At 42.3% G+C, this 22381-nt stretch overlaps 1 protein-coding gene across 9 annotated transcripts; it reads left to right on the top strand.

Moving 5' to 3' along the window:
- Positions 1-1251: 1251 nt before the first annotated feature.
- On the top strand, positions 1252-21460 carry LOC125510636 (protein LEO1 homolog). 9 transcript variants are annotated; one of them, XM_048675871.1, is made up of 13 exons: positions 1252-1664; positions 3125-3215; positions 3981-4159; positions 4265-4961; positions 7745-12060; positions 12289-12373; positions 13215-13376; positions 16838-17008; positions 17444-17572; positions 17665-17844; positions 19251-19361; positions 19499-19660; positions 20992-21460. In XM_048675871.1, exons 5-13 carry the CDS (start codon positions 11894-11896, stop codon positions 21160-21162), a joined length of 1338 nt encoding a protein of 445 aa, XP_048531828.1. In that variant the 5' UTR covers positions 1252-1664; positions 3125-3215; positions 3981-4159; positions 4265-4961; positions 7745-11893; the 3' UTR covers positions 21163-21460. The 9 variants fall into 9 exon arrangements, with proteins under 9 accessions (XP_048531828.1, XP_048531827.1, XP_048531826.1 ...); XM_048675870.1 differs by having other exon boundaries at positions 4265-5655; XM_048675869.1 differs by having other exon boundaries at positions 4265-7843; positions 11804-12060.
- The last annotated feature ends 921 nt before the right edge of the window (positions 21461-22381 follow it).

Here is a 22381-nt window from a genome sequence, read left to right as displayed (position 1 = left end):
CCCGGCCCCCCTTGCCCCAATTCGATTGGGAAAGGGGAGGGGGTGCGGCCCCCCTTCTCCTTCCTTCTCTCCACCTCCTCCTTCCCCCTTCTCCTAGTTGGAATAGGAAAGGGGGGCAAAACCTACTTGGAGTAGGATTGCCCCCCTTGGGCGCACCTCCTCCTCTTGATCGGCCTCCTCCTCCTCCCCCTTTATATACGGAGGGGAGGCACCCCATACACACAACAATTGATCAAGTTGATTTTTTAACCGTGTGCGGTGCCCCCTCCATCATAGTTCACCTCGACAATACTATAGCAGTGCTTAGGCGAAGCCCTGCGTTGGTAGAACATCAACATCGTTACCACGTTGTCGTGCTGACGAAACTCTCCCTCAACACTCGGCTGGATCGGAGTTCGAGGGACGTCATCGGGCTGAACGTGTGCTGAACTCGGAGGTGCCGTACATTCGGTACTTGATCGGTCGGATCGTGAAGACGTACAACTACATCAACCGCGTTGTGCTAACGCTTCCGCTTTCGGTCTACGAGGGTACGTAGACAACACTCTCCCCTTTCGTTACTATGCATCACCATGATCTTGCGTGTGCGTAGAATTTTTTTTGAAAGTACTACGTTCCCTACATCATCATCCCTGAATCTTGAGAGAAGACCCCTGCAGTAGAAGGATATGCAACCAGTCGCAAACAAGTCATCATCTTCGACCACTGTACAATTGCCGCCACGCTGCTTCCTCCTTTCTTGACACCAGCGCTGAGAGGGCATGGACATCAATCCAACACACCTGCAACAGCCGTCGCCATCTTTGGCTTTGAGTACCGCGAAAAGTGTCCCTTCCGGAAGGAAGAAAACTCAAGTCATCCGACCGGTCCAGCACCGCGGCATGGTCATCCGCCCGGGCAAAGCAGGATCTCCCACCAGTATCAGCGCAGAGGAAGGAGAAGAACAACAGCAGCAAATCGTACCAACAATGAAGAAGAAATGTTTTCATCTCCTTACCTTCATCGCCCATCTGAGGATCCAAACAGCCAGTGCCGATGGACCTCCAACCACTATAGCCCGCGACCTCGACGAGATCCGGAGATCCCCAACACCGCTGGCTTCTAGACGAAGGCAAAAACCTCGCTTGACCGCAAACGGAGCCCGGAAAAACTTATTCCGACGCGACACCACCGCAACGGCCTCAGCACGCCCTTGTTTTTATTGTGTGCACAAAAGCTGGTAGAACTTTGGAAATTTCCAGTCATCCGCGCCTTCGAACAGTTCGAAAAAGACAGTCCGCTAACCTGGCTCCAACCCGTGAACTCATCCCGACACTGTGCACGGGACGCGACACGCGAGTCACTAGATCCGGGAGGCCGGAACGCGGCGGCGCCGCCCGAGATGAAGACGGACGCGCCGGCGGCGGGGAGGGAGGCGAAGGGGTCGCTGGACCTGGCGCCCCGGGTGCCACAGATCCTGGGCGCCGGCCTCGACCGCCATACCCAGTCGCTGCCCATGGCGCTCCGCGACCGCAGCGCCACCCCCGTGGCCGGGCCCCTCGTCCGGGACCTCTCCCGCGCCGCTCCGCCGACCGCCGCCCCGACGCGCGTGGTGCCCCAATCGACCGCGCGCCCGACCCCGACAACCGGCTCGCTGTTCCCCTCCGGCCTTCGCCCATCCTAATGTTCGTGCGCCCCCGTCGTTCCCCAATTGAGACCGCTTATCAATTGGTCCTGTGATTTCATTCCATTCGGTAGTTTTTGCTTATCTGAGTTTGTGTCAAACTCTGTTACATTGTGGCACATGGATTCGGTTCGTTGAAAGTGCACGATTACAGATACTATCTCTTCTTTTGGGTCGCCTATGGATAATTTCGAATTCGACATATACTCACTGAAATGGGATGTTCTAATAAACTGTTAGATTCATTTTTTGTTACTGTTGACGAGGATAATCAGGAGATTGTTATCTCAATGCTTCTTGTGCTGGGTGCCTTTTAGTTTTACCTAATCCTTTTGTAGTATGAAAGGTCTTGTGCATGGATAGGTTTATCATTATGTAGGCTGACTGAGCAATTGAGCTCCCCATCCATAAACATACCGTTCCCTTTGCTGATTAGGAATTGAGCATGTCCCTGCAGTAGTGAAGCACTGATCAAGTTAATTCAATGTCTTTGAATAACGTAGCAGAGGTAAAGGCTCCCCTTGAAACAATAGTTTAATCCGTACAAAGGGCCCAGCGCTAGATTTTGTCCTGGCAGTCACAACAAGAAGGATCCTGAATTCCCACGTTGGACAGCACCAACATTGTCATGCACTCATGCTGGTGTGTGCTGTTTGCGGGTTAGTACCATCTGACAGTTCAGATAGCCAGAAATGTGCTAGATTGCAGCACGGGAGGTGCCAGTCAGCAGACTCAAATGCCACCTGGGCCGGAATATTTGGTGGGGACATAATCCTGAAAATACACCCCACACATGGTTATCAACAAATAGGGCCCCAAATGCCACTTACTGTGTCCATTATGGGTGGTCTAGACTCTGTGTGGTCGTAAGCATGAAAGCGATCTCATAACTGGGAGGTACTATTTGTCGTCTTGAATCTCACCCTGTTGGCCATGAGAATGTTTGGTCTCTTGGATCTTTTCCTGCGTTAGCATGACTGCTACTCTAGGCAGACTACCTTGCTTTATTTCTTTAAGATTCATATATGTTGTTTCATAACATGGAAGACCTACTGAAAAATTTCATTAGATGAACACTCGATAAAAGGGCAAACTTGATGTACACGTTGGGCTCCCAGCACTCCAATTTTTACTTCTTAATTGTATCGATGTTCTTACTGCATTCTTCTCATAAATAAATGATTACATAAAAAATCATCCTATTGTTTAGTCCTTTTTCTACCGCAATGGGCACATACCACTTGCCGGTTGGTATCAAATGTAAAAATGGAAGGCCTTTTCAACTAATATGCAAATAGCATAGGCATGATATGGTTATAAGCAGCCGTCTCTCTTTTAGGTGCAAGTTTCCTTTGTTTAACGGTAGTTATTATTTTTCTTGGAAATGATAATCCTCCATAGGTAGCGTCAAATTGAATCCTCCGCCCTTTCTTTGTTCTAATTTTTTTCTTTTCGTTGCAGCTACATTATGTACCGCTCTTCTGTTTGTTCAAGGAACAACTCCAACAACAAGTGCGTGTTCACGCGATGAAAGTTGTCCTCATGGCTTATTGTAAGCTTGCGCAAACTTTACATAATCTTGCACATCTCTCAATTTTATGCACCTCGGTGACATTCAGTCGTTTATTGAACTCTCTGTATCTTTATTTGTTCAATACTTGCTTCACTGGAACCATTTTATTTTTGTCATGTACAGCTCGACTTGAGCCTAAATTATTGTGCATTGACTCAAGAAATCAGTCCTGGACTAGAAAGCCGCTAGCTACCTTTGCATTTTTTGTTTTTGAGTAACATTTCTGTATTTATGTACCTACACACCAATAAACTGTTTCACTTCCTCAACTACAAACCCACCCCTTAAGCTCTGCCTGTGGATTTATAGGTGTATCCCTTTCTTCTTTCTCTTGGTAGTGTGCTTTCAGTCACGGCTCATGTCATCATGCTTGCCTTTTTACTCTCCATACCTCTAGCAAACTCAAAATTCTGGCTTATAATTTTGGGTTCAAAGGGGTGAGCTTAGATAGTGGTTTCAGTTTTGAGCTTTTATTTTCTGTATCAAGATGAGTATATGTTTGAAGAGTAAATCAGTATGATATAATGTTATGACACAATGCCAAATGTATATATTTCTTGTGTTTTATCCTGTATATACGGGGTTATAGGTTAATCTTTCTTGGTTAGTCTTTGATGTTTTGTCTTTTTATTGATGGTGCTTTGTTAATTGGCTAAGTAAATTATGTTGTCATGGATGTGCTTATCAGTTGAGAGATTTTTTTGTCTATTAAGATCTGCCTTCGTTTGTTATTGGTATGTGCAGACCACCTGTTTGCTGAAATGGCTACATACAAATCCTTTTATTGAGGGATAGTTGGAACCTTGGAGATCTGCTTGTTTTGCTGCAGAGAGTGATCACGGAGCACTACGGGAAGAGCAAGTAAACGTATTAAGATTTAAGATAGTGTACAAAGTCTCTCGATTAGATCAAGGAAATACCAAGTAGGTATACTTGGATATTCCTTTGACATGCCTATCTCAACTTGAATATAGCTCGTATGTTACAATAATTAAAATAATTTTGGTGGTTCTTGATTATTAATGTAGGTCGTGTCATCTTTGACAAGTATGAGACCGGAGGTTGCTCCAACTTATGGATTTTCATATAAACCCAATTCCTAACAAGTAAGAGCTTTCCTTTGTGTGGATTATTCAGAATCCAGTGAGTAAATTGGATTAGTACATTGCGAGCTCGTTTGCCTTCTGCACCCTGCTTCTGTTTCTATCCAATAACATTATTTCTGTTTTTCTTATATTGATGTTCATGGCTCTGGTTATCATGGGGGTTAAGTAAACCTGCACTTGCTTATTTTCATTTCCTATTTTCTTTAAGCTTTATGTGTTCCTTTTCATAAAACACTATTTTTACAGTAATGCTATCTGGGGAACGTTCCTTGGGGATGAAATCCCAGCGAACGTCCCCAGAGCCGTCTGTTCGGGATTAGACGTGGCAGTTTTGGACCAAAAACTCCCCAGATTTAAACGAAATGCCATGGCAGTTTTGAAAATTGCCACCCCTCAATGAAGAGCCCAGCGGTTCGCAAATGCCATCCTGGCTGGCGAACGGTCGCTGGCTATTGGTGTCCCTATTTTTACAATGGTAAGATGGTCTAGAGTAATGATTTCGTTTGGTGCTTTGATTCTACCAGTTTAAGCTATCTGGTAGAATCCCTACGCGCATGGTGCCCAAATCCACCACGCGCCTGACCCTGACAACCGGCTCGCTGCTCCCCTCCATCCTAAGGTTTGCGCCCCCGTTGTTCCCCAACCGAGACAACTTATCAGTTGGTTATGTGATTTCGTTCCATGGTAGTTTTTGCTTTGGTTGCAATATGTGTATAGGGAGTTTGTGTCAAACTCTGATACATTGTGGCGCATGGATTCGGTTCATTGAAAATATGATATTGCTATGAAGTCGATACATAATTACAAAGACTATCTCTTTATTTGGGTCACCTATGGATAAATTTGAGTTCGACGTATATTCACTGAAATTGGATGATCTAATAAACTGTTAGATTCATTTTTGTTATTGTTGACGAGGATAACATGGAGATTGTTATCTCAATGCTTCTTGCGCTAGGTACCTTTTAGTTTTCCTATTCCTTGTATATGAAAGGTACGGTTGTGGTCTAGGATCTATGTTTATCACTATGTAGATTTACTGAGCATGTGAGCTCATTATTCATAAACATATTGTTTCCTTCGCTGATCAAGGATTGAGCATGTTTCTGCAGTAGTGACACACTCATCAACTTAGTTCAATGTTCTTGAATAGCATAGCAGATGTAAATATTCCCTTGAAACAATAGGTTAATCTGTACAAAGGACTCAATGCGGGATTTCGTCCTAGCAGGCACAACAAGAGGATTCCTGAATTTCCATGTTGGACAGCCCAAACATTGTCATGTACTCATGCCGGTGTTTGCTGTTTGCGGGTTAGTACCGTTTGATAGTTCAGACAGCCAGTAATGTGCTAGATTGCAGCACGAGAGGTGCCGTTTGCAAGTCAGGGTTCTCGCCTCGTTGGCATGATTTACTCACTCCTATATGTCCTCAGATGAGGTTAATGTACTTTCTTGGGACTTTGTGTTTCTCCAAGCCCACCACATGACATTCTGTGCAATCTTATCATGGGCCTTCTCCAAGTCAATGAACACCATATGCATGTCCTTCTTTTGCTTCCTTTATCTCTCCATAAGTAGTCATACCAAGAAAATGGCTTCCATGGTCGACCTCCCAAGTATAAAACCAAAATGATTTTTCGTCCCACTTGTCATTCTTCTCGAGTAGTGCTCGACGACTCTCTCTCATGGCTTCATTTTATGGCTCAAGAGTCAAAACTCAATTCCATGGTAATTAGTACAACTTTGAACACCCCCCTTGTTCTTGAAGATTGATACTAATATACTCCACCACCATTCTTCGGGCATCTTGTTTGACCGAAAGATGAGGTCAAAAAGCTTAGTTATCCATACCATTGACGTCTGCAAGGCCTCTCCACACCTCAATGGAGATCAAAAGGCCCATCGCCTTGCCTCATTTTTTTTGCCTCCCTGACCTCGTCTTGGATTCTTCACACAAAACGGATGTTTGTATCATCAAAGGACTCATCCAACTCAATGGTAGAGCTCTCATTCTGTCCATTGAACAGCTTGTCAAAGTACTCTCATCATTTATGCTTGATCTCCTCATCCTTCACTAGAAGCTGATTTGCTTGTCCTTGATGCATTTGATTTGGTTGACATCTCTTGTCTTCCTCTCTCTAATCTTGGCCATCTTGTAGATGCCCCTTCGCCTTCCTTCATGTTTAAATGCTGGTGGAGGTCTTTATATGCCCGACCCCTTGCCTCACCCACAACTCGCTTTGCAGTCTTCTTCGCCACCTTGTACTTCTCTACGTTGTCTGGCACTCCTATCCAGGTATAGGCATCTGAACAGTCTTTCTTCTCCTTAATAGCCTTTTGGATATCATCGTTCCACCACCATGTATCTTTAGCTTCGCTTCTCCTACCCTTGGTCACCCCAAACTCCTCCGAAGCTACCTTCCAAGCACAAGTCGCCATCTTCATCCACATATTATTTGCATCATCTCCTTCCTCCCAAGGACCCTCCTTATAACCTTATCCTTGAAAGCCCGAGTTGCCTCCCCCTTGAGCTTCCATCACTTCGTTCTAGCGACTTTTGGCGCGCTTATCCCGCTGGGCACGAATCGGAAAGCAAAAGTGACCCACCACAAGTTTATGTTGAGGGACAACACTCTCCCCAGGTATCACCTTACAATCTAGGCAAGCACACTTGTCTTCTCTTCTCGAGAGGATGGAATCAATCTGGCTACAGTGTTGTCCACTACCAAAAGTCACTAGTGAGATTCTCTCTTTCTAAAGTGAAGCTAAAGACATCCTCTCCTTGATTCCTGCTGCCATATCCAAATCCCCCATGCACTCCTTCAAAACTTGTGTTAGATGTACCTATCTGGCCATTGAGGTTCCTCCTATGAAGTGCTTCTCGCCAATACGTACACTCCTAATCATGTCCTCTAGGCCTTCCCATAACTCTCTTGGTGCTCCCACTGTAACCTACTTGCAGGGCATATGCACTGATAACAATGAGAACTAAGTCCTGACGGCTAGCTTGACCAGGATAATCCTGTCTCCTTGCCTCTTGACGTCTACCACTCCGTACTTGAGGCTCTTGTTGATCAAGATGCCTACTCCATTTCTGTCCGTAGATGTCCATGTGTGCCCCAGCTTGAAGCCGGTATCCTCTACCTCCTTCACCTTTTGTCCCTTCCATTTGGTCTCTCCTCACTGCTGCATCCACTAACTCCCGTAACTTACCTGCCAGGGATCCTATGTTCTAGTTACCTATGCGGATCCTACTAGGCTCGGCTAGTTTCTTTACCCTTCACAGTCGTCGAGTCAAATGTGAAGACCATTGCTCATTTTTCGCTACATCGGAGCGTTGATGGAGCGTGCCACTAAGGATGCAATAACCTGATCCTTGCTCACTTACCACTCTATACAGATCAAGATACGACGCGCCACTAAAGGGGTGAAGTCCCGACAAGTCATGTCGAGGTACACGTGTAAATACACACAAAGAAGGCAAAAGTGGAGTTAAAAAGTGAGTTATTATGTCTTCTCACTTGACCTTCAGTATAGTCTATTCTCGTAACTATCACCAAAAACATCGTGAAGAACTTCATGCGTTCCATTCTTTGTTGGCATGTTGCAAGATTAGATGGAGATTCTCACTCAGCAGTGAAGGTTGAGAAAGTAGATACCTAAAGAGTTGATAGAGTAAGAGAGTATGGAACAGAAAACAACTCTGTTGTTGTTCACCACTTGAATCAACAACTATGACATGTCATGTTTTAGCAATCACATGCCATATTAAATGTACAAGAACAAACAAGCTAATTTTATTACCTTGTTTTTTTGTTTGTTCACTTCGTCTTTACGATCTTCGTCAATGTTGCAATTGTATTTAGATCCCTCGAATTCAGAGGCAATAATCCTTGTTCTACTGGTTTCTTTTCTTTGGTGATAGTCTTCCTTTTCACTATTCATGACTTGTTGCCTCACATGTTCTGATAGTCAAGTACCACATGATGAGCTTCACGTACACTTTGCTTGGCTAAGCCATCAGACCCGTGTCTTAGCTTTCCCATCTTCCTCGATAAATCCAATACATAAATTGGTTGTCAAGCACCAGGAGTTTACAAGGTAAAAAAATGCAACACATGTAGACTAGGAGTTTGTAAGAGACATACAAAATGAACAACCACAATGAACAACATCCTGAACAAAACAAGAAAAGCACAATAAAATTATCCCATTCACTTGGAGTTGTGTGTTTCAAGAGCCTCTTGTAAAGAGAAGTTGTCCCTACTTCATTTCATATTTATATCTACACTTCGTCGAGAATTAGTCTATTTTTTATTCTACAACAAACTCTATAGTCCCCCTTTTTTAAACTTTGATTCTATTCTCTTATTAATTAATGAATGAGGCAAATCTATAATCTCCATTTAAAAAATAGTGCCACACCGACCAAATGCCATTACAATCTCTGTAAACACTTCATAACATAAGCCCATACCTTCTCGGATAGGCATATATTAATGATTTGAGAATTAACAGATTAGAATCAATGAATTGGTGTATGCACAAAAATTTTAGTTGTTCTCATGGGTATAACAACAATTACTCCAACATCCACAACGCATCAAAATTTCATAGTTAGATCTATGTGTACATAGGAAGTTTAAATAGACAATAGAAACTTCCAACCCTAAAAACACTAAAATGAGTAAACACACACAATTGCAGAAGTATCTAGAATGCCTCAGGAGTCAGATTTCATAGCCGTCCTTGTAAATCATAAAGCCTAATCATCAACACAAAACATAAACAATGTCATAGGGACGAAATTAACCATCTGTTGCCACGGATGCGACAATTGTTAGACTTGTATGCGTGCTTTGTGGTGGCATGGGCTGGAAGGCTATTGTGGTTCTGGTGGTTGTCATCGCCTCCGGCGTCATTGTTGGCATTCACACCGGTGACCTCGCCGCCACCGTTTGCTCGGTCTTCCACCTCGTCATCAGAGTCAGGTTGTCAAAGAGCTTATACATCACCTGGTTGCGGAACTCCTCCAAACTCCTATCCTGGGCACCTTGTCCTCCAATGTCCTCCGACTTTTGGTGCTTCCTACTTGTCGCTTGTGCATGAGGAAGACGAAACCCACCTAAAACAAAAAAAAACTAGTTGATTGGTGGCGTTCAAAAACCTTACTTACCAAGCAAACATGCCCATATGGAATAGCAGATCTCCTTGGCCCATATGCAAAATTAATTTTTTGTGCTCTCTCATGTGGTCAAGGCTTGGTTGCTCTTCATTTTGGCAATATTAGTGTTAGCATCACAAAAAGAGGAGAAAACATGGAGTTGTTAGGTCTTGGGTAACCCATGATCATACTCTATTATACCCAAACCCATGACCACACTCTATTGGATTATCCTTCCATTGATTATCAATAATAGCCCTGCTAAATTAGAAACGTTACCATGTTTCGTGTGTATTATGCCATAATTGCCTACATGGCCGCATGCCACCACATGAGCACGCGCCGCACCGTCTATTCACAATATACAACCCTTGCCAGTGGGCGTCATGGCATGCAGCCATCGGTGCCGTCCTATCACTACATGAGCACGCGCCGCAATGTGTTCACATTTATGCCTAATAACGCCACCATAGCCGATCTGCGTTTGCGTCACGGTGCCTATATGCATCCAACAACTCCCCTCCTCCCTAGGCCCCAATCAAAAGTGAAGGTTTACTTTTCCTCACACACAAGCATTAAGTGGTAGGAAGCACCGAAAGCCATATGTCGCGTGTATGCCATAATTGCCAACATGGCCACACACCACCGGATGAGCACGCGTCACATCGTCTATTCACACTCTACACGGTCCTTGCTAGCCTGGTTGGTGTCGTGGTGCGTAGCCACCAACACCGACCTATCACTACATGAGCACGCGCCGCACCGTGTTCACATTTACGCCTAATAACACCATAGCCAATCTGCGTTTGTGACAGGGTGCTAAGAGGCATGCAACAACTCCCCCTCCCCTAGGTCCCAACCAAAAACGGCAGTTTCCATTTCCTCGCACAAGCAATAAGTGATATTGCCATGTGTTGCGCATATGCCACAATTGCCAGCCAAACATGAGCGCGCGTCGCACCGTCTATTCACTCCACACAACCCATGCCAGCCTGGTCGGCGTCATGGTGTGCAACCACCAACCCTGACCTACCACTACATAAGCATGCGCCGCACCGTGTTCACATTATGCCTAGTACCACCACCCTAGCCAGTCCGCGTTTTCGTCAAGGTGACAATATGCATCTAGCAACTCCCCTTCCCCAAGGTCCCAACCAAAAACGGCGGTTTCGTCTTCCTCACACACACGCAACAAGAGATAGGAAGCACCAAAAGCCGGATGAGATTGGAGGACAAGGTGCTCAAGGTAGGAGTTTGGAGGAGTCTCGGAATCAGGTGATGTCTAGGATCTTCGACGACCTATCCGACTTCGATGATGAGGCGGAATACCGAGTAAACAGTGGCCGCAAGGTCACCGGGGTGAACGCCAAGAAGCACGCTGGTGGTGATGACGACCACCAGAACCACAGCCATCGCAACCGCCTTCCAACCCGTGGCACAACAAAGCACGCCTACAATCGCCGCCTCCATGGCAACCGATGGGTAATTTAATCCCTGTGAGATCTAATTGTTTTTGTTTTGTGTTGATGATTAGACTTTATGATTTAGAGAGATAACTATGGGATCTGACTCGGGCGTTGGTATTTCCGCAATGTTCACTCATTTTATTTTATTTTAGGGTTGGAAGTTCTATTATCTATTAAACTTTCTGTGTAGGCATACATCTAATTACGAATATATTGATGGTTCATGGGTGTTGGAGTAATTGTTGCTATACCCACAAGAACTCATGAATGTCTTGTTTGGTTGTTGGACATGTCGATCAGAGAGAATTTTTTGTGCACATACCAAGTCAATGATTCTGATCTATTAATTCTCAAATAATTAATATATGCCTATCGGAGAAGGTAGACTTATATTATGAATTTGTTTACAAAGATTGTAATGACATTTGGTTGGTGTGACACTTTTTTTAAAAGGGGGCAAAAGATTTGCCTCATCTGTTAATTAAGGAGAGAATAGAGTCAAAGTTTTTTAAAGAGGAGAGAATAGAGTCAATGTTTTTTAAAAAAAAGGGGAGAATAGTGTGAATAGATCTATTCTCATCAAAGTGGAGATATAAATATGAAATGAAGTAGGAACAACTTATCTTTACAAGAGTCTCCTGAAACGCACTACTAACTCCAAGTGAATGGATAATTTTGTGTTTTTCTTGCTTTGTTGAGGATGTTCTTGTTTATTCCAAGTGTTCATTTTGTATGTGTTCTACAAACTCCTCATCTACACGTGCTGCATTTTTTTTAACCTTGTGAACTCCCTCTAATGCTTAACAAATGATGTATTGGATTTATCCAGGAAGATGGAATACCTAAAAGCCATTGGTCTGTTGGCTTAGCCAAGCAAAGTGTAGGTGAAGCTCATCATGTGGTACTTGACTATCACAACATGCGAGGCAAAAAGGAAGTCATGAATAGTGAAAAGGAAGGTCATGACCAAAGAACAGAAACCAGTAGAGCAAAGATTATTGGCTCTGAATTCGAGGGGTCTAAATACAATTGCAACGTTGATGAAAATCGTAAAGACAAAGAAGTGAAACAAATAAGAAAAACAGGGTAACAAAATTAGCTCGTTTATTCTTGTGCTTTTTATATGGCACATGATTGCTATATAGATGACATGTCATAGTTGTCGATTCAAGTGGTCAACACTTCCTGCTGACAACAGAGTTGCTTTATGTTCCCTGCATTAACTTAGTACTCTCTTACTTTGTTAACTCTATTAGTATCTACTTTGCCAACCTCCACTGCTAACAGAGTAAGAGTCTCCATCTAATTTTGCAGCAGGCTGCATGAAGTTCTTTGCAATGTTTTTGGTGATAGTGATGAGAATGACCACGCCTTGTATGGTGATACTGAGGATGTCAATGTAAGAAAACATAAGAACTCACTTTTTAACTCCACTTTTGCCTTCTCCATGTGTATTTACATTGGTAACTCGACATGATTGGACTGGTATATATTATGGCTAAATAATTTACACCATGGCATCATGGCAATGACATACAATTTTATCTGTCCATTTGTGAATGAACAAGATAATTTTCTGCGGGTCATGCCCATGCAAAAACATGAACCTACATAAAAAAATACCAGGCTAGACTGTAAAAGCATTATGTGAAGTGAACCATGTATATATGGAGACATATTTTTGTACTTAATTGCTAATACATAAAGGAGTTATTTTTTATTCAAAAGTTGTAGGGGCGGTCGTGAAAGTTGCTATTTTTGTCTAACTTTGTGTATTGGGCACCTATACAAAAAAAATACAATGTGTTCTGAAAGTGATTTCCCCCCTTATGATAATTAAGCTTGCTTGGGTTGAGATGGCATCATTTTGTCCCATATGTTTTGCTTGCGTGCACTATATGGTAGATGTATCTTTTTAACTGCTATTTTTTAAACATTATTAACATGTGTTGCCCATGTATGTTTGTGTAGCCTTCTCAACCTGTCAATGTACTACCTCCGTCCGGGTTTATTAGTCCCTATTGTATTTTGGGCCAAACATTGACCTTTGATTTAACTACCAAAATGTAAGTTATATACCACAAAATTAGTATCATTGGAAACCTCTTTCAAATATGAATCCAACAATATAAGTTCTGTAACATACCTCGGCACGCAATACAAAGGGGATCAATAAACCAAGACGGAGGTAGTACCCAGCAAAGGCTACTTAATTTTTAATCGTACCTTTCTTTTTGTAGAGACCGCCTACCGAGGGAGAAGGCCAGTGTGCGAATATTTTACAACCAAAGGATGTAACTCGTGGCAAAGATACGTGCTATGAAGAGTCCAAACATTGTTTAACTGGTCCTCCGCTGAACTTGGTGGTTCCACATATACCACCACCTGGTCAACCTGATCAGGTAAGGTGATAATATTTGGAAGCATGTAATCTCCTGCATATTTGTCCATGCACTTGCGATATCAACTCATCATTTTTAATCTGAATTCTTAATGTTGCCAATGTTTGTCATCTACGATGGCCATTGGGGGTTCATGTCCGAAAGTAGATAATTCTGGTCTCCACCTTCTAAGAGTACACAGTGTATCTTCAGTAGCAGCAATTGCTAGTCTGATTGTTCTCATGAACTTGTGTGCCTTGTTGGGTTTTCATAGTCCCTTAATTTTTTCCCATCAATTTGCTCTGCTCCTGATGTCTCTCGACTTGCACTAGCACAGTTTAATGTTCTTGCTATTAATTAACAATGATATGATAGTATGTTGTGTTATTAGGCTAATGTGTCTATGCCTGTCACCGTACATGTTTGAAAGCAAAGAGGAAAGATCATATAATTTACTTGAACTCTTTACAGGCGGAGATTTGAAATCTGATAAATTTTCTTGTGGTAACATTAGGAAAGAGCCCTACTGGATTTTTTTATCAGTTGGTCTTTTTTACTAAAAGGAGTCGGTCATAACAGTATGATCCTTAGAGGCATAAAAATTTCTTAATATTATTTTTTCTCGAACACGCGGGAGAGCTGAGTATGAGTTCATTAAGAAGAAGAAAAAGGTACAAGGTAGATGGAGTAAGCTTCCTCACCCCAACACACAAGACTCAACCTCAGAACACACCCCAACACATGCCTTGGAAAGCCTTTTGCCCCACACAACAATGTACATGACCAGCCCCCCTGAACAGAGTTACACATTCAGAACAAACGACCTTAAGGGCTTCGTGAAAGAGCAACTCACGGAGCCCTACTGCTCCAGCTGAACACCATAGGGCACTCATTCGCCACATGTTGCATGACCACCATGAGTCCATGACACATGGGATTGCCCCGTTGAAGGCACAATCATTCCGGTGCTTCCAAATCGCCCATGTGGCTAGGATAGTAAGGGAGTTTAGCCCTTTTCTTAACTCCTTGGGTGTCCCTTTAATCACACTGCCTCACCACCTACAGAAAAGGCCTAAAGTGGGTTGCAGCGTGATGGAAAGCAAGCCCAATCTCAGAAGGATCAACATCTAAACTTGTCGATCAAAAACACATGAGAACAAAATGTGTTGGATGGATTCCTCGGCTTGATCACATAAGGGGCAGGCTGCTGGATGAGGCAGTCCTCGCTTGGCGAGGCGATCCGCAGTTCAATGGCGCTTATTGACAGCAAGCCAAATGAAGAATTTGCAGCACAAAGGGGCCCAGCTTTCCCAAATTCTTTTCCACGGGCAAATCTGATTGTCCCAAGGAAGAAGGCATTGTAGGCTGATTTGCTAGTATACAAGCCGACTTTGTAAGCCTCCACCGATGTTGATCAAGGACTTGCACTGTGAGGGCTCCCTTGATGTCTGCAGTCCATCTGTGATTGTCTAAGCCTGAGCTAAAGAAAGTTTGCTGGTGAGTTTTTTTAGAGATTAACTTGAATAAATTTGGAGCCAACTCAGAGATCGTCCTGCCCTTTAACAATCTATCAAACCAGAACAAGACGGACTGACCATTGTCAACAACAGATTCAACTGCAACACTAAACATAGCTTGGGCATTGTGTGGCACCTGAATGGGTAAACCCGCCCAAAGGCGTGAAGCATCAGTTTTCTCTAACCAAAAGCCATTGAACTCGCAAAGCCCAGCTAAGAGTTTTCAGATTATGGATCCCAACCCCACCATATTGAACTGGTCGCTGCACTCCCATGAAACCAAACAATCGGTGCTATTTACCTTCTCATGTCCCATCCAATGGCCTTGATCACCCACTTGGGCATATCCTTTTTAATCATGAGATAGATGGGAATGGTGATAAGCACAACTCTTGTTGTAATGAAGCGGCCAGTACGATTCATGAGTGGTGCTTTCCAACCTGAGAGATTACCAGCCACCTTATCAGTTAGAGTATGCAATTCAGCTTTGCTGGGCTTCCTGATATTAAGTGGGAGTCCAAGGCACGTGCAAGGGAATTCCTTTATCTGACAAGAAAGTGTACAGGAGACTATCTCTATGTCCTCTTCCTTGCACTGAATGCATGCCTGAAGATACTGAGAAGTTGCTTGATCAAAGTGGGATTACTTGTTAATGGCCGCATGAACATGACCACATTGTCCGCATAAAAGGAGATCCGGTGTTGCGCTCACTGTGAAGCAAGTGGCTGCAAAAAATTATTGTGTACCCCAAACCACAAGTGAGTTTAGGATACCCATGGCCAAAATAAATAACATTGGGATAGCAGGGAGCCTTGATGAAGTCCATGATGATGAAAGATCATTTCTCCTGGTCTCCCATTCACTAAAATCTGAGCGGGTGCAGTAGGTAGCAGCAGGCACAATAAGTTGCACCATAGACGACATAAACTGGGGTGTTGTAGGATCTCCAAAGGAAAAGGCCAGGAGACTGAATCAAAGGCTTTAGATATATCCAATTTGAGAATAATGTGAGGCTCTTTTTTCCAATGTAGATATTTTCCATTTGCTGGACCAGCAGAAAGTTATCCTGTATGCTCATTCCCTTAATAAATGCAATTTGATTGATACTCCCTCCGTTCCTAAATATTTGTCTTTTTAGAGATTTCAAATGGACTACCACATACGGATGTATATAGACATATTTTAGAGTGTAGATTCACTCATTTTGCTCCGTATGTAGTCACTTGTTGAAATCTCTAGGAAGACAAATATTTAGGAACGGAAGGAGTAGATACCAAATTAGGCAGCAAGGGTGCAAGGCGGTCGGCCATAAGTTTAACAAATTATTTAGCAAAACTATGAATTAGACTTATGGGCCGAAAATCCTGCACATTAATAGCATCAATCTCCTTAGGCGGTAGGTTAATGAAAGCTGTATTGAGAATCTTAAGCTTGAATAGTTGAATATATGATCCTCTTGAATTGCTGAAAGAGCAAGCATTACATCCATCTTGATAAAATCCCAACATGATTTATAAAAGCGGTCTGTAAACCCATTCGGTCCAGGAGCTTTGTCCAGCGGTAGTTCCTTTATGGTTGCCCATACCTCCTCAGTGAGAGGCTGCTCGAGAGAAGTTAAATCATGGTGCTAGCTGTGAAAGGCCAGGAGATCCAAAGTGAAATCTCTGTCATGCACATCTGGGAAATATTTTTATGAGTTACCAACTTTAATTGTTTCTTGCCAGTACCAATCTGAAAATATTTTTAAATGATTACACACATCTATTATTGACAACAGATGGTGAATAAATGAATATTTATTTTAAGCTGGTAGTGTAAAATGTCCAATACTTCCAGTGATTGTTGCATGATCCACTGTTACAGGGTTCTCATAGCTTGATTATGTGCATGAGTATTTCCTTCTTTTCTGCACCTAATACAAATAGAGATCCCGTATTCTCGTTTGATTGAGTTGCTATTTTGTAGTTAAAAGTAATCAAGGTGTCAAATGTCATGGGGATTAATCCAAAACCTTTCGATCCTGAAACGTACATGGAAGAGGATGACTTCATTACCGATGAATCTAAGGGCAAGGAAAGTGTGCATATGGATGTTGTCCGTTGCAGAAGGGCCAAGAATGCTGATGGCACTGAATCTGTGAGTCCATTTTTTTTCTTGTAGCAAGAAAATGTTATCTAGTCTTCCCCTACCAAAAAGGTGATGCTAGCTATCATCTTTTGAATGTGATTTCTCCCTCAGAAACCATGTCACCTTTGTCATCTAGGAAGACATCCACCTCCTTACAGTTACAGAAACAAGTGAATGGTGCTCACTGTTCTCTGTACATACCTCTGTCTTATTTTTGTTTCTTTTAGTATGGAGTCTACATCTGTTTGGAATGCATTGCAGTATTACACTTTTACTAATCTACATTGGCAAATTATTTCCTTTCATGGTCTATCTTTGACGTGTATGGTTAAGAGTTAAAGACCAAGTTTCTCAGCTTTTACATGGTGATCCGTACAGTTCATGTTTGTATGCAACTATCTCTTTCCTCTCATTGTTGAGGCTTTACACATTTCTCTGTTGCAGCTTGAAAGCAATGCACGTTTTGTCCAGTGGAAAGATGGAAGCATGCAACTACTGATTGGTCATGTGGCTCTTGATGTATCTGTAGAAGAGTCAAGTCAGCATACCCACTTGTTTAGGAAGAATGGAAAGGCAAAACATCTATCCATTTCCTGCAACATTCTTATTGTTGTTTGTTTGCACCATTATCTCGTCATCGTAACTCACAAATACCTTTTCATCAGGGGCTTCTACAGTCACAAGGAAGGCTTTTACAGAAGATGAGAATTATGCCGCCCGAGTCATCTTCAAGATCTCATAGCTCATTAACAGCTCCTATTGATTCTCAGAATGAGAAAACAATTAAGGTGCAAACATGGTATGATAAAAAATATCCCGAGAGAATGAAGCAAGAAAGGGAAAGGGTAAGTGGGTAACTGAAAGTTCTGATATTTTTCCCAAGTTCTGTTTTTTGTTCAGATACAAAATCTTAATTGCATGTCTGTGATGTGTGTCCCTATGTTGATCTTCTTAATCTGGTTCTGAACTGAAATGATTTGCCTGTTACTTGCTGGGTTTTTTGTTGTTGTTTTTTTGTTTTTGACGTTGTCTCAAGGAACTGTAATCTAAGTATTGTATGGCATGCTGGGATGTTATCATCATGATTTTATTGTGCAAACCCACCTTTAAGTGACATCTTTAGTACTGTTCATCAAGAACCATATTAAAGTTTTAATATTTAATGCACAGAGAATTAAGGAGACTTATTGTGCATGACTATATGTAAGTAATAATTTCCATACTGCTTATATTCACAGTGGCCTTGGTCACTATTCAATCCTATTCTACACAACACAAAGAAAAATGACCTATTTGATACTTTGAATTTGGTTTTCTTTCCAAGTTGTGTACAATCATGAGAAACTGCATAAGAAACGATGGCGAGTAGCGTATGTGGGCATGCCTGGAGAGATGTGAAAGATAAGGTTCACCCTTGTAGACCCAGATGCACACTTGAGTGAGGTGGATATCTCTGCATGAGTTGTCGTACCAAGAAAATGGCTTCCATGGTCGACCTCCCAGGCATGAAAAGGGCAGCCCGGTGCATGTAGCTCCCGCTTGCGCAGGGTCCGGGAAAGGGTCCCAGGCATGAAAACCAAACAGAATTTTGATCATGCTTGTCATAAGCCAAGCATTGCTCATTTTAATTTAACCCATGGTCAACAGTCTACATTACATGTGTAAAGCATCTTGAACACATCTTTAGTAGATCCTTTTGCAGTTTTCACCACATGTACTAATGTGCATACATTGTGTTTGGCAGTGAGGGGGCCAAAGCGAGTTATCTCTTTCTCTTTCAACGCTCTATGCAATGTTAATAGATTTTGTCTAGTGTGGTTCCTCTTTAGACTTCCTCTTTAGATTGTATCCTTAGTTCCTTGCAGCTGTTACAACTCGCCTTTTTTGGAACTAAAAGAGAAACATTTTTTAATCGAACATGCAAAAAGCTATGGATTTTTTATTTCTCAATTGTCTGAAAATTGTTGTTGTAAGTCGACCGTCTTGCATTAAGCCTAAAGTTGAAAAGAAAAGGAAAACTGCTTGGTTTCTGCAATTGCTCAGTTGCACTGTCCTAAACCTATAGTTTCTAAAACGATTTTATCGATTTTAATAACTGATCACACGATATATTTTCCCCAGCGCCGTTTATCTTTTCGATTTATAATTTTCTGTATTAGTATATCCTTTTGCTTTCCGATAGTCGCTTTCCGATAGTCGAGTATGTGAAACATTTTCTCAAAGAGTTCTTTCTTTTTCTTGGGGTTTTCAGGATGAAGCACCTAGCTCGTGGTATAATCCTCATGGAAGGGTGGCACACAGTGGTTTTGAGCATAACTTGGAGTTTGAAGCACTGGCTCAGAGACGTATAATCAATGCAAAGGTGAGTCTTCTTTTATCATAAACATGCAAGAGTTGTTGGCACCTATTCGTCTTTATTTCTTGTAAAATGCAGTCAATTGTTAGAAATGGGATTCCGGGTAAACCATTATTTCCTCATGCTTGTGTGTTGATGATCAGGTCCATGAGTATTCTGACAGTGAAAGTGAGGAATTAGAGTATGGAACAGAATTCAAGGATATAGAGAGCTCACGAAGACATGAAAGGCAAAATGAACTGGATGAAAATAATGTATATGATAAAGACCTAGATGTTTCTTCTCTGCCAAATGAAGAGATTGAGGTAAGTTATCTGTTGAGTTCGCCTGAAACTCCTATTTAGATGTAAAGAACTTGAATATGTACAGTACCTTAGAAGGGCTAATCAGATGGACTGCAAACAGTTATCTTGCATAACTAAAGGAATCTACTTTGAAATATTGCATCTTTTGCTAGTTCTAGAGTCTGACTATGATTTTTGTTTTCTTTTGCATTTGGCATTTATGATAGTACAGCAGCACTATAATATCTAAGCATGAACTTCTCTGTTGCACAAACCAAGCTTCTTTTTTAAGAGCTCTTTGCTTTCATGATGTTTATCACAGTGGAAGAGGCTTTTATTGAAATTAAAACCAGCACTTCGAACCAATCCTCTTTTTTAGCACAAACAGACAGTAGGAGAGGCTCCTACTGACATATATTGACCAGCCGTCTACCAATCCAACCTATTGGTTAGCAGAGTCAAGAAGATACAGGGGGAGCTGGAGGTATACATGGGGAAGCCTAGATTATTGAACTAGAGAAAGTTTCAACAAATGGGGCCAGGGAGGGCTTAACCCTATGTTCAAGTAGAGAAAAATCCTTGTTAAACCTCTCTTTCCACGATCCAAAGGATGGGGGAATACCCTGGAAGATCTTGTGGTTATGCTCCTACCAAATACTCCGGGCTGACGTCACAAAGACCTCCATAAACGTTGGCGTGTCCACCTTTTTCCTGAGTGCAACAAGTGTTGCCGGGTATCGGCATTGTCAAAACCTCATCCCCACGGTGCTCCAGCAGCATCTACTGAATGGGCAAGTAAAAGTCAGGTGTTTAATGGTCTCTTCTATTCTGCCATTGCACAGAACGCAGCTGACATCATCATCCACGTTATAATGTCTCCTACGGAGCATGTTCTTTGTGTTAACCTGTCAGCCAACACGAGCCACGCAAACACTTTGAGTTTCATAGTGCACTTTAACCGCCAAATCCAGGTGAACGCTTCATCCGCATCTACATCTTTGAACTAAAACTGGTAGTATCTGGCCGACGTGTATTTTGGTTCCCATAGACACGTTCATGCATCAGTATTTGCACTGTTAGGTTCAACCGACGCCGTCATCTCTAGTCTGGTTTGCTCTAATGGCTAGCTCTATCTGCGCATGCATTACGTATAACATTTCAACGCTGGTGGCCTGATGTGTTGATTAGTACCCGTTCGTTAGAAAGTAAACTACACTTACCTACCAAAAATTGTTGTTCAGTGCATCCTTTCTCCCCTGCAAACATATCAGTATGCTTGTTTTGCTTAGGCGCTCTGCATTTCTCTCGTCTTGTTTGCTGGCATAATCTGCTCCAACTTGTTTCTGTTGCAGGGACAAGAGCATAAGAGGAGACCTAGGAAGGGCAAGGTGATTGACTTCGGTGAGGAATTATATCCACCAAAGAAACGATTTCTCAATCGTTGGAGAAGGCAGTTGTTATTGACAGCGATGACGAGTGAGAAGAACTGCCAGCACCAAACAGAACAGTCAAAGCGCAACTGAATTCCGCATATGGATTGTCATTGTCTGATAACTTCTCCATTTCTTAAACGACTTTGTACAATAAGAGTGGGGCATGCCTATGAATAATGTGGTGCTATACTTTGTTCACCATTTTCAGAGTTGTCGTCATAAAACTGTCATTTTATAACATGTTAGTAGATCATGCCTGTGTTGTTTCTGATACTTCCGTCATGGTGAATTTTTTCTCTTCTTCTATGTCGTTGAGACAAAAACAAGAGGAAAGTTTCTTCTTCCATGCCATGGAGAATAAAAATCTTTTCTTAGATGAAAACTGTCATTTTATAACATGTTAGTAGATCATGCCTGTGTTGTTTCTGATACTTCCGTCATGATGAATTTTTTCTCTTCTAACATGTCGTTGAGACAAAACAAGAGGAAAGTTTCTTCTTCCATGCCATGGAGAAAAAAAAAATCTTTTCTTAGATGAAAAATGTGACAAATTCGCTGTACTGAATTTCTTGTTTGTTCTGGAGTACACTTTTGCATAGGGTGGTGCCATTTGAAAAGTTTGAATAAACGTCCGGTCCAAGCTTATTTTTCTTGGCACGGCCATAATTTTACGGCGTCGTCGATGAAACTACGCAACGTGTCCCAAAGCGTCTGCTTTCATCCATGATTCTGTTCCTTGAAAATGAAATAAAAAGATGATATCCGCGTAGTGACGCCACGTACGTTCAGGATACAACTTTCTTTTCCATCGTCATCTCTAAAGAAGCATTCTGCTTTCGTAAATGGTTCCTCCAGTCACTCCCCACAAAGCATGAGCAGCTTTGCACTAGTTGCTGCCCGGTCAGAAAAAAAAAGCAAAGCAAATTGGAACAAAAGGAGCAAGTGTTTTATTTTTAGTATTTGTTTTATTTTGATATTTTTTATTTTTAGTAGAACATTTTTTTTGAACACAGTACAGACGCAAATGCTCATACATACGTGCACACACTCACTCTTATGAACCCACACATGCACACCCTATCCCTATAAGCACCTTTGGCATATCATCTTATTTAGTAGAACAATTATTACAGTAGAACACAAAGAGTATACCTCAAAAAAAAAAATAACAGAAAGATCATCGAAGCCAAGTAGCGGATCGGTTCGCATCGGGCCGTCCAAAGCTCCTAGCAGGTGGGCCCACGTCCGCAGCGCGCAATCGCAATCCACCGACGTCTCTTCCTTCCTTACGATCGATCCCCTCCTTCAT

The sequence above is a fragment of the Triticum urartu genome, chromosome 5, assembly GCF_003073215.2.
Source record: "Triticum urartu cultivar G1812 chromosome 5, Tu2.1, whole genome shotgun sequence".
NCBI classification, from domain to species: Eukaryota; Viridiplantae; Streptophyta; class Magnoliopsida; order Poales; family Poaceae; genus Triticum; species Triticum urartu.
Note: the sequence above shows the minus strand (reverse complement) of the source record. Positions and strands in the feature narration are given on the sequence as shown.